We start from the raw sequence: 12,867 nt of genomic DNA, 5'->3' as shown, positions 1-12,867 counted from the left end.
TTTACTTTTCACTTCTGCACTTCACTCGTGCTCGTGTGTTCGCTTAGTTATTAGTTGTTTTAGTCGCCCTTTTCGTTGTTGTTGTTGACAGAGAACAAGTATTTCTTCTACTTTGTATGCGCTTGGTTCCGTTTGTGCGGATACCTTGTGGGGTGAGAAAAAGCGAGAGCCGCCGCCAAAATTTTGTCATAGCAGGCAATGCAGCGCGAGATTAACGACCATGGGGAAATTTATATTACCCGGACTTTGTTGAGAATTTAAGCAGTGACTGACGTGGAATAAGTAAGCTAGTTAGTTAATGATGCCAAGAAAGACAGTGAAATGGAGCAAATTAGGAGCTGCAGGGACGACTTCTGCATTCCAACGTTTAAATCGTTAGGTATTGTTCAAGAGGCTGACTCAGTTGCTAATGAGGAAGTAAGATATTTTTGTGGGAATTCTCTGGGCTTGATGCCACGTAGTACAAGAGCTGCGGTGGAGAGAGAACTCGACGCATGGGCTGCGAGAGGTGTTGAAGGGCACTTCAGCCACCCCAATGCACCTTTAGTTCCCAATTGGATTGATATTGAAAAACCGTTGGGGCCGCTGTTGGCGCCTATTGTTGGCGCGCTGAATGACGAGGTCGCAGTAATGGGCAGTTTAACAGCAAACTTGAATGCCCTCATGGTGGCTTTTTACCGCCCACAGGGCCGTCGTGTGAAGATTCTTTTTGAGAAGGGCTCGTTCTCTTCGGACTTCCATGCTATTTGGAACCAGGCGCTGTTGCACGGTTTAGATCCCAATCACGTGATTGAGCAGGTAGGGCCAAGGCCTGGGGAGGAAACTATCCGCACAGAAGATATTCTGGCGCGGATCGATGAATGCCAAGATACCTTAGCTCTTGTTTGTCTCCCTGGTGTGCAATACTACACTGGACAGCTATTTGATATTCAACGCATTACAGCACATGCGCATCGTATTCCAGGCGTGGTTGTCGGGTGGGATCTGGCACATGCTGTCGGAAACGTTTCACTACAGTTACATGACTGGGGCGTTGATTTTGCTTGCTGGTGTTCATATAAATACCTGAATTCAGGACCAGGTGGAATAGGTGGTATTTTTGTACATGAACGCCATTGCAAGGGTGACATGGCCCGGCTTGCTGGGTGGTGGGGAAGTAATCCTAAGACGAGGTTTCAAATGAAAGAGGAGTACGAACCTATTCCAGGAGCCCATGGTTTCAGACAATCGAACCCCAGTGTGATTGACATTGTTGCTTTGCGAGCATCTCTGGAGATTTTTGCCAAATTTGGAGGTATTCAAAAGGTTCGTCAGCACTCGCTAGTTTTAACAGGACTTTTGTTCAATGAGCTCTGTAAATCCAAGTACTATATTGATGCCAAAGCATTAGATGCAGGAAAGCTTGGATTTCTAATAATTACGCCCTCTGACCCTGAGTCTCGTGGTGCGCAACTGTCTTTGAAGTTTGGACCTCATGACGATGATCAGTCCAAAAATACAATGTCTTTAGTCTCGAAGCATATGCGTGAGAAAGGAATTATTGTTGATCAGCGGAGACCGGATGTTTTAAGGTTATCTCCTGCTCCACTATATAATACTATCGAAGATGTCCATGCTGCAGTGTACGCTTTAGAGAAAGCATTTGAATCTATCGACGCTACAAACAACTAGTAGATCAATTAAACAGTTTATGGTTAAATAATGCCCATCCATATAGTGGTAATATAAATATCAGTTCATTGATTTAATAAAGACATAGGTATAAAAAATATATCTTATTTTACTATTATACATAACCATCCTGTATGACAAAGCATCCTGTATGACGCAAAGTTTGCCCAATTTTCATGTCATCCAGTGGCTAAAGTTAGAATATCGATTATAAGACGCTTATAACAACAGCCAAGAAAAAACGAAAAAACATTACACGTAATTATCTTTTTCTTTCTCCTTCAGAGCGTCCTTTTCAATTGGAAAAGCATAAGTTGTGGGGGTAGTTCTAGAGTACGTGGTAGTATACTTTTCAAATGGATCGTGAACTCTATTACGCTCCAAGTCGCTTTCTGGATTAATTGCACGGTCCTTGTTCCTGTAATATCTGCGTTTGAGGTACTTGTAAAATTCAATGAGAGTCCAAAATGCTATTAGAAAAGCAAATGCAAAGCCCCATTCATAACTAATACTACTGTGCAAAAACACCCTGGTGTTAACGACAGGTATGTAAACCACCGGGAAGACGGAGACGAAACCAAATATTACCGACCAGAACAAGAATTGATTGGACCATAGGTCACGGAAAACCTGAGTATAAGGAGTCTCGGTTTCTGGAACCATGGCAAAGAGGGAACGACGCATGTCGATAACCTCCCAAGCCAGAATCAAAGCGCCCCACGTCAATGTTGCAAATGTAACAGCACGGGCTTTGAAGACATCAGCACATACATCATCAAATGTAGTATTACAATTATGGCCCAATTCACCACCACCATACTTATAAATCACAATAACAAAACAAGCAAAGCAGCATGCCGCTAGAGCAACACCATAAACTATCATATCAACAATAACTTCCCAAGTGAAAACTCCAGCATTTGAGTCTCTAGGAGGCTTTTCCATAATATCAGGTGCAGCCTTTTCCAAACCCAAACCCATAGCTGGGAAACACGATGTAACCACAATAATCCATAAAGCCTCTACCGGCGATATTGGAAAAACTGAAAACCTGTCCTGATCCATAAATACCAGCCCAACCATTAAGTACAAGCATTGGGCCACATTAACAGCTAAAAGCTGTAACACAAACTTTTGAATATTGTCGCTCATTCTACGACCCTCCTCAACTGCATTGAGGATTGAGGCGAAGTTATCATCACTCAAAACTATATCGGAAGCCTCCTTTGCTATATCAGAACCATTTTTTCCGATAGCAATACCAACGTCGGCCTTCTTTAGGGAGGGAGAGTCATTGACACCATCACCTGTCATAGCACAGAATTTACCACGGCGATGCAACGCATCAATCATCCTGACCTTAGTTTCTGGGGCGCATCTTGCAATGACTAGTGGTAACAAAGGTAACGCGTCGATTTCCTCATCCGATAAGCTATCGAATTGTGCTGCAGTCATAACCATACTGTCAACCACTTCCTTAGGGTAGTGGTATAAGTTATGAGGCAAGATATTGACTTCCTGAGCAATGGACTTCGCAGTACCAGGGAAGTCACCAGTTAACATATGAACATTAACACCAGCTCTATGACAGCGTTTAACGGCATCTGCAGACTCTGGTCTTGGTGGATCATAAATTCCGATTAGACCTTGGAATATCAGGTCGCTCTCCACAAACTCACGGTCTTTCGTCAGCTTTTCGCCCAACTCCTTTGCTTCCGCTTCAGTGAAAGTCTTTCTGGCAAACGCAAGCACACGTAACCCGTCCGCAGACAGAGTTTCGACGTTCTGCTTTATGGTTTCCAAAGCCTCCTCAGTCATATCTTGCGCTGTTCCATTATCTATATTAGGACACCATTTAGTACAACGGCTCAAAACCCGTTCAAAAGCACCCTTCGTGAAAATACAGTGAGTATTTCCTTCCTCCATGTCAAGATAAACGCTACTCATTCTCTTCACGGATGAATCAAAAGGAAACTCCGCCAAGTGACGGTATCTCTTACCTTGCGAGGAAAAACATGATTCATTTTCGCCATCAGTAGATTCATCAATCTCAGATAGCACCAGTGCCTCACGGGGTAAGTCCAACCTCGTGGTGAAAACCTGAATGGCAATTTCAGTAGGATCACCATGAGCTTTCCATTCACCAGTGGTATTATCTTGCAAAACAGATGCAATATTTGCAAGTGTTGCAGTATGGAGCCACCGTTCTAATAAACGTGCATCCAAACCAGCGGGCAAAGTACCATCTTTTAAACGCTTTTTGAGTCCCTTAATAATTCCCACATCCTCGGTTTCATCGTGTTGGTATTCCCAAGGAGAAAACTTTGGAATTAATGAAATTTCACCCTCTGTGGGATCATAAGGGGAGTTCGATGAGTCTACAATTATAGTGCCAAAAGTTGGAACCCAAACCTGCCTCGCAATCATTTTTCCTTGAGTTAATGTACCAGTTTTATCAGAACAAATATCGTCGACCGAACCCAAGGTCTCAAGAGACTCTAAATTACGCACAATAACATTCCTAGTGCTCATCACTCTAGCTCCAACCGACATTGTAATTGTCAACACGACAACTAAAGACGATGGAATCATAGACAAAGCAACACAAATAGCGTATACAGCAACTTCCTTTGTGACAACAAAACGTTGTACACCCATCACAATTATAGCAAGAATAACCGCAATTACAAAAAGTAAAACTGCAAATTTCGACAACTTTTGCTGTAAAGGTGTACCAACAGTGAAACCAAGAAACCTACCAATCGGCTGTGTAACAGCCTTTATAGTATTTTGAACAAAATTCTTGTCCTTGCGCATGAAAGGGCTTTGTCTTTTCTCGCCCTTTAAAGATTTGGCAATTTTACCAACTTCTGTTTCTAGACCTGTTTTAATAACTATACCAACGGCACGCCCCTTTGTAATTGCGGAAGATGCAAATGCCAAATTTAATCTATCTCCAACGGGTGTGTTCACAGGGAACACTTCAAGATGATCTTTTGCAACAGGAAGTGATTCTCCAGTCAGCAACGTCTCATCAGTTTCTAAGTAAGTAGATTCAATTAATCTTAAATCAGCAGGGATAGTATCCCCGACCTTCAAGACACAGATATCTCCTGGCACCACTGAGTGTGAAGGAATTACAGTATCTTCTCCATTTCTGATCACGTGCGCAGATGGGGTTGAGAGACTCTTTAAGGAGTCCATAGTTTTACACGCCTTGTAGTCTTGATATCCTCCAACAGCCACGTTAATTAATACAACAAATGCAATGACGCCACCGGATATCCAATCTCTAATTCCCAAACAAATAACCATCGAAATAAACAAAACAAGAATCATCGCGTTGAATACTTGTCTCATCACGATATCAACGAAGTTAATACCGGACTCTTCACCAAATGAATTTGGTCCTAAAATAGCAAGCCGTCCCTCAACATCTTCTGAGGATAGCCCTCTTCTAATATTTGTTTTTAGGAGTTGTTCAACCTCATGAATGGATAAGGAATGAAAATCACCGCGGTAATACACAGCGGCTTGCTCATCATGATAGGTATCCTTCACATTAGACTTCTTATTCATAAAATCAGCAACCATTATGTGAATATTGACTTTTAGCTAACGCCTTTTGCGTACTTCTGTCGATATACCGTTCAAATTGTTGCAGGTGGTTGGATGCTTTATCTCCGATAATGGTTGCATTTTAATATCCCTACTTCAAAGATCATTAATCACGTAAATTAATTAATTTTCATATTCACGTGTATTAATTAATTAATCGTATTTTGTGATATGAAATTTCCTGAAGTTTAAGACAGCGAAGACCCGAGATACTAAAACAATACTATTGATGCGATAGTGTATGACATTACAATTGACGTACTAAGCAAACAGTTGTTCAAGGATGAATTTTCAGGCCTTTATTTTATGTGGTAAAGGTTCTAAACTTTCTCCGTTCTCCGATACTCGCGGAGACAGGGGGGTTCCAAAGGCATTGCTACCAGTTGCCAATCGGCCAATGATTGAATATGTTTTAGATTGGTGCGATCAAGCTCAATTTAAGGAAATTAATATTGTCGCTAATTTGGAAGATATTGAAATTATCCGGGAGGGCATTCAAGGTGTTCTGCAACTTCGTGAACAATGTTTTGAGTTACTGAGTAACAGTGTAAGTAATTCCCATACTCATTACCTAAGAAAACCTGCCAATGTGAACTTTATCGGTAGCAGATGTGATGTTACTGGTGAAATATTGCAGAAGGAGCTTTTAAAAACAATTACTGGTGATTTTGTATTACTTCCCTGTGATTTTGTGACGAATATTCCCCCACAGATTTTAATCGATCAATACTTGAATAGAGACCACAATAGTTTGGCTATGTCAGTTTACTATAAGAATGTCTTTGAGAATATTGATAAGAAGCAGATAAAGAAGTTTTTTACAATATATACTGACAATGAGGACAATATTAACCAGCCTGTACTGTTGGACATCTATTCCAGTGACGATGTCGAAAAGACGAAATATCTTAAGATCAGATCCCAGATGCTTTGGAGGTTTCCAAACTCTACTGTGTCTATTAAACTCCTCAACTCGTACATTTACTTCTGTTCTCATGAACTAAAGTCCCTTTTGTTAGAGGATGCAGTTGCAGGCTCTGTAGATGGTGACACTAACGATACTGAAGAGGAAAACACTAAGAATAATTCTACGTTAATTAGACCATCTTATTTCAAGAAGAAGAACAAGCTGATTAAGGACCCAATTAATTGTCGGAAATCTTTGGCCAAAATCTTTAGGGATCTGGCTAGACGTTCTTGGCAGCATTCTAAAACAAGAGAAACTATTAGCATTTTTATTTTACCTGACGTTGGAAGCTTCATTAGATCCAACAACTTGAGTGCTTACATGGAAGCTAACAGATGTATTTTAAAGATCAAATCTACGTCTACTAATCAAACAGCAGCTACTACAGCAAGTTCTTCTGCAATCGGTGCTGATTCAGTTGTTGGTTCAAATTGTGTGATCCTGGAGAAAACGAACGTCAAGCGTTCAGTACTAGGAAATAATTGTAAAATTGGAAACCGATGTCGTATAGTTGGCTCCATACTTTTTGATGGAGTTGAAATAGAAGACGATGTAACTCTGGAAAATGTAATCCTTGGGAAATTCAGTAAAATTGGTAAGAAGTCGAAGATGACCAATTGTTATGTTGAGGGTTACTACTCTGTTCAGCCAAAATCGCTTCTAAAGGGTGAAACATTGGCGAATATATATCTCGAGGATGAAGGTGGTTTTGATGATGACATGTCGACAACTGATGAGTCTAATGGAGGCACCACTGATTACAGCGAGGAATACTATGATGAAGAGGAATATGAAGATGATGGATTATTTGAGCGCTAAGCCAATAGGTTACATTAATACTCTTAATTAGTTTACGTCTTCCGTTCCGGTATTGGCTCATGTTAATAGTAATATATGTTTATATATATACAGGTATTTGAATATTAGAACAAAACTAAATAATTACATGCGATCCAGAGTAGATAGAGGCGATGTGGAAACAAGATATGCCTAGCAATATTTGATAAATTAAGCATGAAGTTTCTCATCATCATTAAATAACCAATTCCAGCGGTCTTTCTTGTGTAAAATTGCCAATGCTAGAATTGCGGGTAAATGAAGGACACTAACCCAAAACGTTTTACGAGCATACTGATTCGCTACTGCTAGTCCGTTGTTAAACTCCTTTTTATCACCATAAATATTCTTTGAATAATTAAAGCGTTGTTGGAAATAAAATTTGAAGGCCCAAAATGACAACCATAGGTTTATCAATGCAGAATCGATTTGGAAGTACCAATCAGTGATATCAAAATATGAAAGCCCAAAGCATAGAGGAAACATGAACAACGAATGTCTCATAGCGACTCTTGCATTCAGTTTGGGGTTTTTCCAGGCTGCCATCACATATCCGGCATTTTTGTATTCTCTTCTGATATTATGACTCAAGGTATTGAAATGTGGAAACTGCCAGGAGTACAATAGACCAGCTAGACACCAACATCCTGGGTGTGTTAATGGGCTTGCTGCTGCCCATCCCATAAGCGGCGGAATTGCTCCTACAACAGCCCCAACCCATGTATTAATTATGTGCTTTCTTTTCAGAGATGTATATATCCATCCATATAGCAGAATGTTGAAGCCTCCCAATAATGCAACCACTGGATTAACGCCAATATATAGAGCGCTGAAACCCAGGGTACCTGTAATTGCTGAAAACTTATATGCCTGTAGTGAGGTCAACAAGCCACGCACAACCGGCCTTGTTTGAGTTCTAACCATTTGCCTATCAAAATTAGGCTCTCTACCCATATTGATTGCGTTAGCAGAAGCAGAGCATAACGTTGTACCAACTGTTAAAGACAGAAGCTCTGATATCGTAGCTAGTCCTGGAGATAATGCATATGAGCAAATCGCGCTGATCATCACCAAAACTGTTAATCTAGGCTTGGAAAGTTGTATATATGGATCAATAAGCGTTTTCTTCAAATTTACCGCTAAATCTTGATTATTCCTCCTTCTGTTTTTAGTTGCACTTTTGGAATCAACTAGTTTAACTTCAAACGGAAGTTCGATATTAGTGGTAGTATCATTGCATCTTAAGGCAGATCGAGCTGCATTCTTAGCTACCTCTTGAATTCCAGGAATTGGCCATTGCAGTTTTTGAAAAGGTATATTTGGAGTAAACTCTATAGGAGCACTGTTCAGTCTAGCAGTCACATTATTTTGAGGTTTGGATGAGTACTGTCTCTGAAATTTCAGTGATGTAAAACCCTTTACATCATGCAATGAAATTATCGACCTTGTGGTAAAATTCTTCGAGTAGCTAACTCTCGGATAATAAAGGGGAGGCATGTGAGCAGTAAATAATCAAAGCTAGCGCCAACAAGCTGTTGGAAATTTTATGGCTGCCAACAAGTTGTTATACTTTTTAAACGTTTTAATCTTGTAACGGTGAAACATTTTTTGTCGATGTATTCCTTGAAAAACTATAAACTTCCTTCAATCTCTGAGAGCATTGAAACAATTATCCTAAAAATAAAATACAGGTAATTAAGCACGTACTATTTAAGAGTTATTACTGTAGTATGAACCTAAACGGTTATCTATGCCTTTGCAGATTCTTGTTGCTTAAGATCTTCCCTTGCAACTTGTTCTGCCTCGGGTTCAAGCTTGCTTTCGTGCATTTTCTTGTTCTGAATCTTATTTTCGATCAAATTATCAAAAGCAATAATAGCCCTAACAAGATTGCTAATGTAGATAACCATTAACTCATCGTTAGTTTTGACGGTCATAGCCTTTTGCAAGTTGTTGGATGCACTAATTGCACTCTGTTTACCTGCAGCAAGATCTTCTTCTTCTTCTGGAGTACCTAAATTTGGCAAAAGGTTAAATACGTCCTGTAACTTACCGAGAATTATATGATTTGCTGGAAGAATGCCCTTACTAACTTTTTCAAGGTAATCCACGATGTCTCTTAGTTTGCGCTGCAATCCTTTTAGAGACTTCAACTGGTTGGTCAACCGAATTGACAAGTTTCCGGCCGCTTGATCGCGGATATCTCTTAGTAAGTGCTCAACACCAATTTCCTCGGCTTCTTCAGCTTCAATGGTAGTAGGAAGATGGATGAAAGTTTTCTCAGTAGAGGTACCGTCGTCCTTAACTTGTTCTATAGCCATATATGCGTCAGTGGGTAAACCCACGCCTTGTTGTTTCACGTCGACAATAAGCAAAACAGAGTTCCCTTGTGAATACTTTTTGAATAAATCATTTATCATTAGATCAGAGGATTTCAATTTGGGTCCACTATGATACCAGCCTATCATTTTCTCTTTGGCGTTTATCTTCTTACACATCTCGTTCATGCTTTCTATGTAATTGTGGTCTAGGAACCACACATCAGGGTTCTTCTCATCTTCTTCAAAAGGTAATGCAAAAGAATTTGTAACTTTTATAGTATTTGTAGTGCAATGACCAAGGATCACACCTACACATCTCTTTGTTTCTGGAGTATTTGTACGATTGTAATGATCTAAAACCGACAAAAGAACCAATGGAGCAACTGTAACCTGTTCGTAATTAATCGACATGACGGTCAAAGCTTATAAGTACCTATTCTGTCGTTTAACGTAGTCTCGACTTATATTTAATTGTTATGTAGTTGTTTGCCACCGTAAAGTTCCCGAACTTAAAGATTCAAGTACATACGTAAATAGTGATATATGATCAATCAAAACCCCGTTTGACGATGAGATGACATAGCGAACCATAAACCGCACAATAGTAACGCATTCATTAACTTTTTTGAGGACTGGTTGCTGCTGAAAGTATTCTAATAATGCCATTTGGTCAGATAGTAATTGGCCCACCTGGATCAGGTAAGTCAACATACTGTAACGGGTGTATTCAATTTTATGATGCAATAGGAAGACATGCTAAAGTTATTAATATGGACCCTGCCAATCATAAATTGCCCTACAGATGTGATGTTGATATTAGAGATTTCATTACTTTAGAAGAGATTATGAATGAACACCATTTGGGGCCTAATGGTGGACTTATGTTTGCACTAGAATCGGTAGAGAAATCACTGTCGCTGTTTGCACTACAAATTAAAGCGCTGATAAAAGAAGAAAACCCATACTTGGTTTTTGACTGCCCTGGACAAGTTGAAATGTTCACTCATAACTCTGCTCTTCCCCGTATATTCAAGAATTTGGAGAAAGAACTCGATTTGCGCCTCTGTGTTGTAAACCTAGTGGACTCCATATATATTACATCTCCTTCACAATATATTTCTGTGCTGCTTCTTGCACTAAGGTCGATGCTAATGATGGATTTGCCGCACATAAATGTATTCTCAAAGATAGATATGTTGAGCTCCTATGGGGAGTTGCCTTTCCGACTAGACTACTACACAGAAGTACAAGATTTGGAGTACCTGGAGCCATTTGTCGAAGCTAAAGGCTCTAGTGCCCTTGAAAAGAGATATTCGAAGCTTACGAAGACTATTAGCGAACTTGTATCTGATTTCAACCTTGTCTCCTTCGAGGTTCTATGTGTTGATGATAAACAGAGCATGATAAACCTACAAAGCGTTATAGATAAGTCAAACGGCTATATTTTCGGTTCATCTGAGGTTGGAGGAGATACAGTATGGGCAGAGGCTACTAGACAAGGTATGGCGGTTGCAGACTATGATATACAAGATAGGTGGATTGACAATAAGGAATTATACGACCAAGAGGAGCAAAAAAAGAGAGAAGAGTTGATAAAAGAACAAGAGCTGGGTGATAAGGAAATAGACGTAAATGAAGAAGACTCATGGGAAAGGGCTCTGATGGAGTGGGACGAAAAGCATTCCGTACCGTTCGCCAAGTAGTAATATAGGTCAATATCTATAAAGTTTATCACATAATCCGTTTGAGGCACGTGACTGTATTCAGCCGAGTTCCGAAGGCCACGTGCAGCGGAACTTAGATCATGTCCCACGATATCCACCGTTCAGCAATCTCAACTCGTGGGATCTTCCGTTAGATTATGTAACGATATAAACGTATTTAACGATTTCGGTCGGAGCTGTTCAAGAACTCAAAAAGAAAGTCTCGAAATAATTTATAAATATATCGAACGCTAAAAAGAAATCTTGCTATCCAATATAAACTTCAAAAGTCACCCAAAAACAGCATTTAGGATTGCTATAAGGTAGATTCACCTCATAACTATACCGTGCGATGTTGTTAAGAAACATTAATACCCTGCTTTTGATAGCAAGTGTGGTGACCTCCGCTCCAGTTACATCAACTTTTGAGACAGTAAATCCAGCGGGCAATACTTTAACACAAGTATCAATTTTTGATCCAGATGCGAAGGCTAATCCTAACCCTGCGCAGCCAACTACTCCAGCACAACCGGCAAATCCAGCACAGCCAGTACAGCCAAATCCAGCACAACCAAATCCAGCACAACCAGCACCTGCACAACCAGCACCTGCACAACCAGCACCTGCTCAACCAAATCCTGCACAAACAACACCTACACAAACTCCAGCACAAACAACTCCAGCACAACCGGCTCCAGCACAACCGGCTCCAGCTCAGCCGGCTCCAGCACAGCCGGCTCCAGCTCAGCCAGCTCCCGCACAACCAGCTCCAGCTCAACCAGCTGCGGGACAACCAGCTGCGGGACAACCAGCTGCGGGACAACCAGCTCCAGGTCAAGCAGCTCCAGCTCAACCAGCTGCAGGGCAACCAGCTCCAGCGCAAGACGTCGGAGGAGCAGCAACTCCCGCTGCTGCTAATATCGCAGCTACTCCAGCTCCTGAAGACCCAGCAAAAACGTCTGATCCAGGAGCTACAATTGCTGGTTTGCCTGCAACAGGTTTTACTGAAAGGCCGGATCCAACTCTAAGTTGGAAAGATCCTTATTTGACTTCGCTGCCAAGCGACTATCAAATAGATACGTATTATACTGCGCTAGAGAACGGGAAAACTGTAACGAAGACCAGAGGTAAGACAAAGGTATGGTACCATGTCACTCAGCCTGGTACAACTTTGGCTTTTGAATCCGAATTCTATCAGAGCTTCTACACACAGACTTCTCGACCATCTGTAAGCGAAGGCTCCATTGGTCCAGGTAGTCTGAGTGGTATTGGTAGCACAGTTACTCCAATATTTTTCAAGCCATCGAACGCTGGTAACGGTGTCACTAACCCTTTCACTACTTCTCTACAAACCTTGTTAATTTTTGTTATTGCAGCATTGGGGCTTTTGGGATAAAGCAGTTTTTACTTATGTTAACCATTTAATGAAAGATAATGCTGAATTGAGGATCATATTTGAAACTGAGAAGTGATAGCTTAGGACGTTATTAATTGAACAGTTGTAACATGCACACGCACGTATAATATATAAATACACACGTTTTTTATAAACGATAAAATCTCATAGAATACATCATGCACTTCCGATATTTCTTTCATCAGGAATAACCGAGGTGAATAATAGAATATATTGCACTTAAGCGATACTTTTCTTGATAGCAATATAGTAGTATCACACAGGGACAATCAAATAGTCCGCTATTCCGCAAAATGTAGCATGACGAGATTATTACGTTTATCTGCCGCCAAA

The 12,867-nt window shown here is 40.6% G+C and overlaps 7 protein-coding genes across 7 annotated transcripts; 4 read left to right on the top strand and 3 right to left on the bottom strand.

Moving 5' to 3' along the window:
- Positions 1-321: 321 nt before the first annotated feature.
- BNA5 (kynureninase) lies at positions 322-1,671 on the top strand (the record flags this gene model as incomplete). The annotated part of the gene is made up of 1 exon (XM_018132622.1): positions 322-1,671. The coding sequence occupies one exon, from the start codon at positions 322-324 to the stop codon at positions 1,669-1,671; it is 1,350 nt and encodes a 449-aa protein (XP_017988097.1).
- Positions 1,672-1,923: 252 nt separating this feature from the next.
- AW171_hschr53033 (HEL181Wp) lies at positions 1,924-5,265 on the bottom strand (the record flags this gene model as incomplete). Its single annotated transcript, XM_018132623.1, has 1 exon — positions 1,924-5,265. One exon carries the CDS (start codon positions 5,263-5,265, stop codon positions 1,924-1,926), a length of 3,342 nt encoding a protein of 1,113 aa, XP_017988096.1.
- Positions 5,266-5,572: 307 nt separating this feature from the next.
- GCD1 (translation initiation factor eIF2B subunit gamma) lies at positions 5,573-7,075 on the top strand (the record flags this gene model as incomplete). The annotated part of the gene is made up of 1 exon (XM_018132624.1): positions 5,573-7,075. One exon carries the CDS (start codon positions 5,573-5,575, stop codon positions 7,073-7,075), a length of 1,503 nt encoding a protein of 500 aa, XP_017988095.1.
- A 189-nt stretch (positions 7,076-7,264) lies between these two features.
- Positions 7,265-8,590, bottom strand: COX10 (protoheme IX farnesyltransferase; the record flags this gene model as incomplete). Its single annotated transcript, XM_018132625.1, has 1 exon — positions 7,265-8,590. The coding sequence occupies one exon, from the start codon at positions 8,588-8,590 to the stop codon at positions 7,265-7,267; it is 1,326 nt and encodes a 441-aa protein (XP_017988094.1).
- A 251-nt stretch (positions 8,591-8,841) lies between these two features.
- Positions 8,842-9,825, bottom strand: RPN8 (proteasome regulatory particle lid subunit RPN8; the record flags this gene model as incomplete). The annotated part of the gene is made up of 1 exon (XM_018132626.1): positions 8,842-9,825. The coding sequence occupies one exon, from the start codon at positions 9,823-9,825 to the stop codon at positions 8,842-8,844; it is 984 nt and encodes a 327-aa protein (XP_017988093.1).
- A 248-nt stretch (positions 9,826-10,073) lies between these two features.
- On the top strand, positions 10,074-11,117 carry GPN2 (GTPase GPN2; the record flags this gene model as incomplete). Its single annotated transcript, XM_018132627.1, has 1 exon — positions 10,074-11,117. The coding sequence occupies one exon, from the start codon at positions 10,074-10,076 to the stop codon at positions 11,115-11,117; it is 1,044 nt and encodes a 347-aa protein (XP_017988092.1).
- A 352-nt stretch (positions 11,118-11,469) lies between these two features.
- KRE1 (Kre1p) lies at positions 11,470-12,513 on the top strand (the record flags this gene model as incomplete). The annotated part of the gene is made up of 1 exon (XM_018132628.1): positions 11,470-12,513. The coding sequence occupies one exon, from the start codon at positions 11,470-11,472 to the stop codon at positions 12,511-12,513; it is 1,044 nt and encodes a 347-aa protein (XP_017988091.1).
- Positions 12,514-12,867: the final 354 nt, after the last annotated feature.

The sequence above is a fragment of the Eremothecium sinecaudum genome, chromosome V (genome assembly GCF_001548555.1).
Source record: "Eremothecium sinecaudum strain ATCC 58844 chromosome V, complete sequence".
Classification (NCBI taxonomy): Eukaryota; Fungi; Ascomycota; class Saccharomycetes; order Saccharomycetales; family Saccharomycetaceae; genus Eremothecium; species Eremothecium sinecaudum.
Note: the sequence above shows the minus strand (reverse complement) of the source record. Positions and strands in the feature narration are given on the sequence as shown.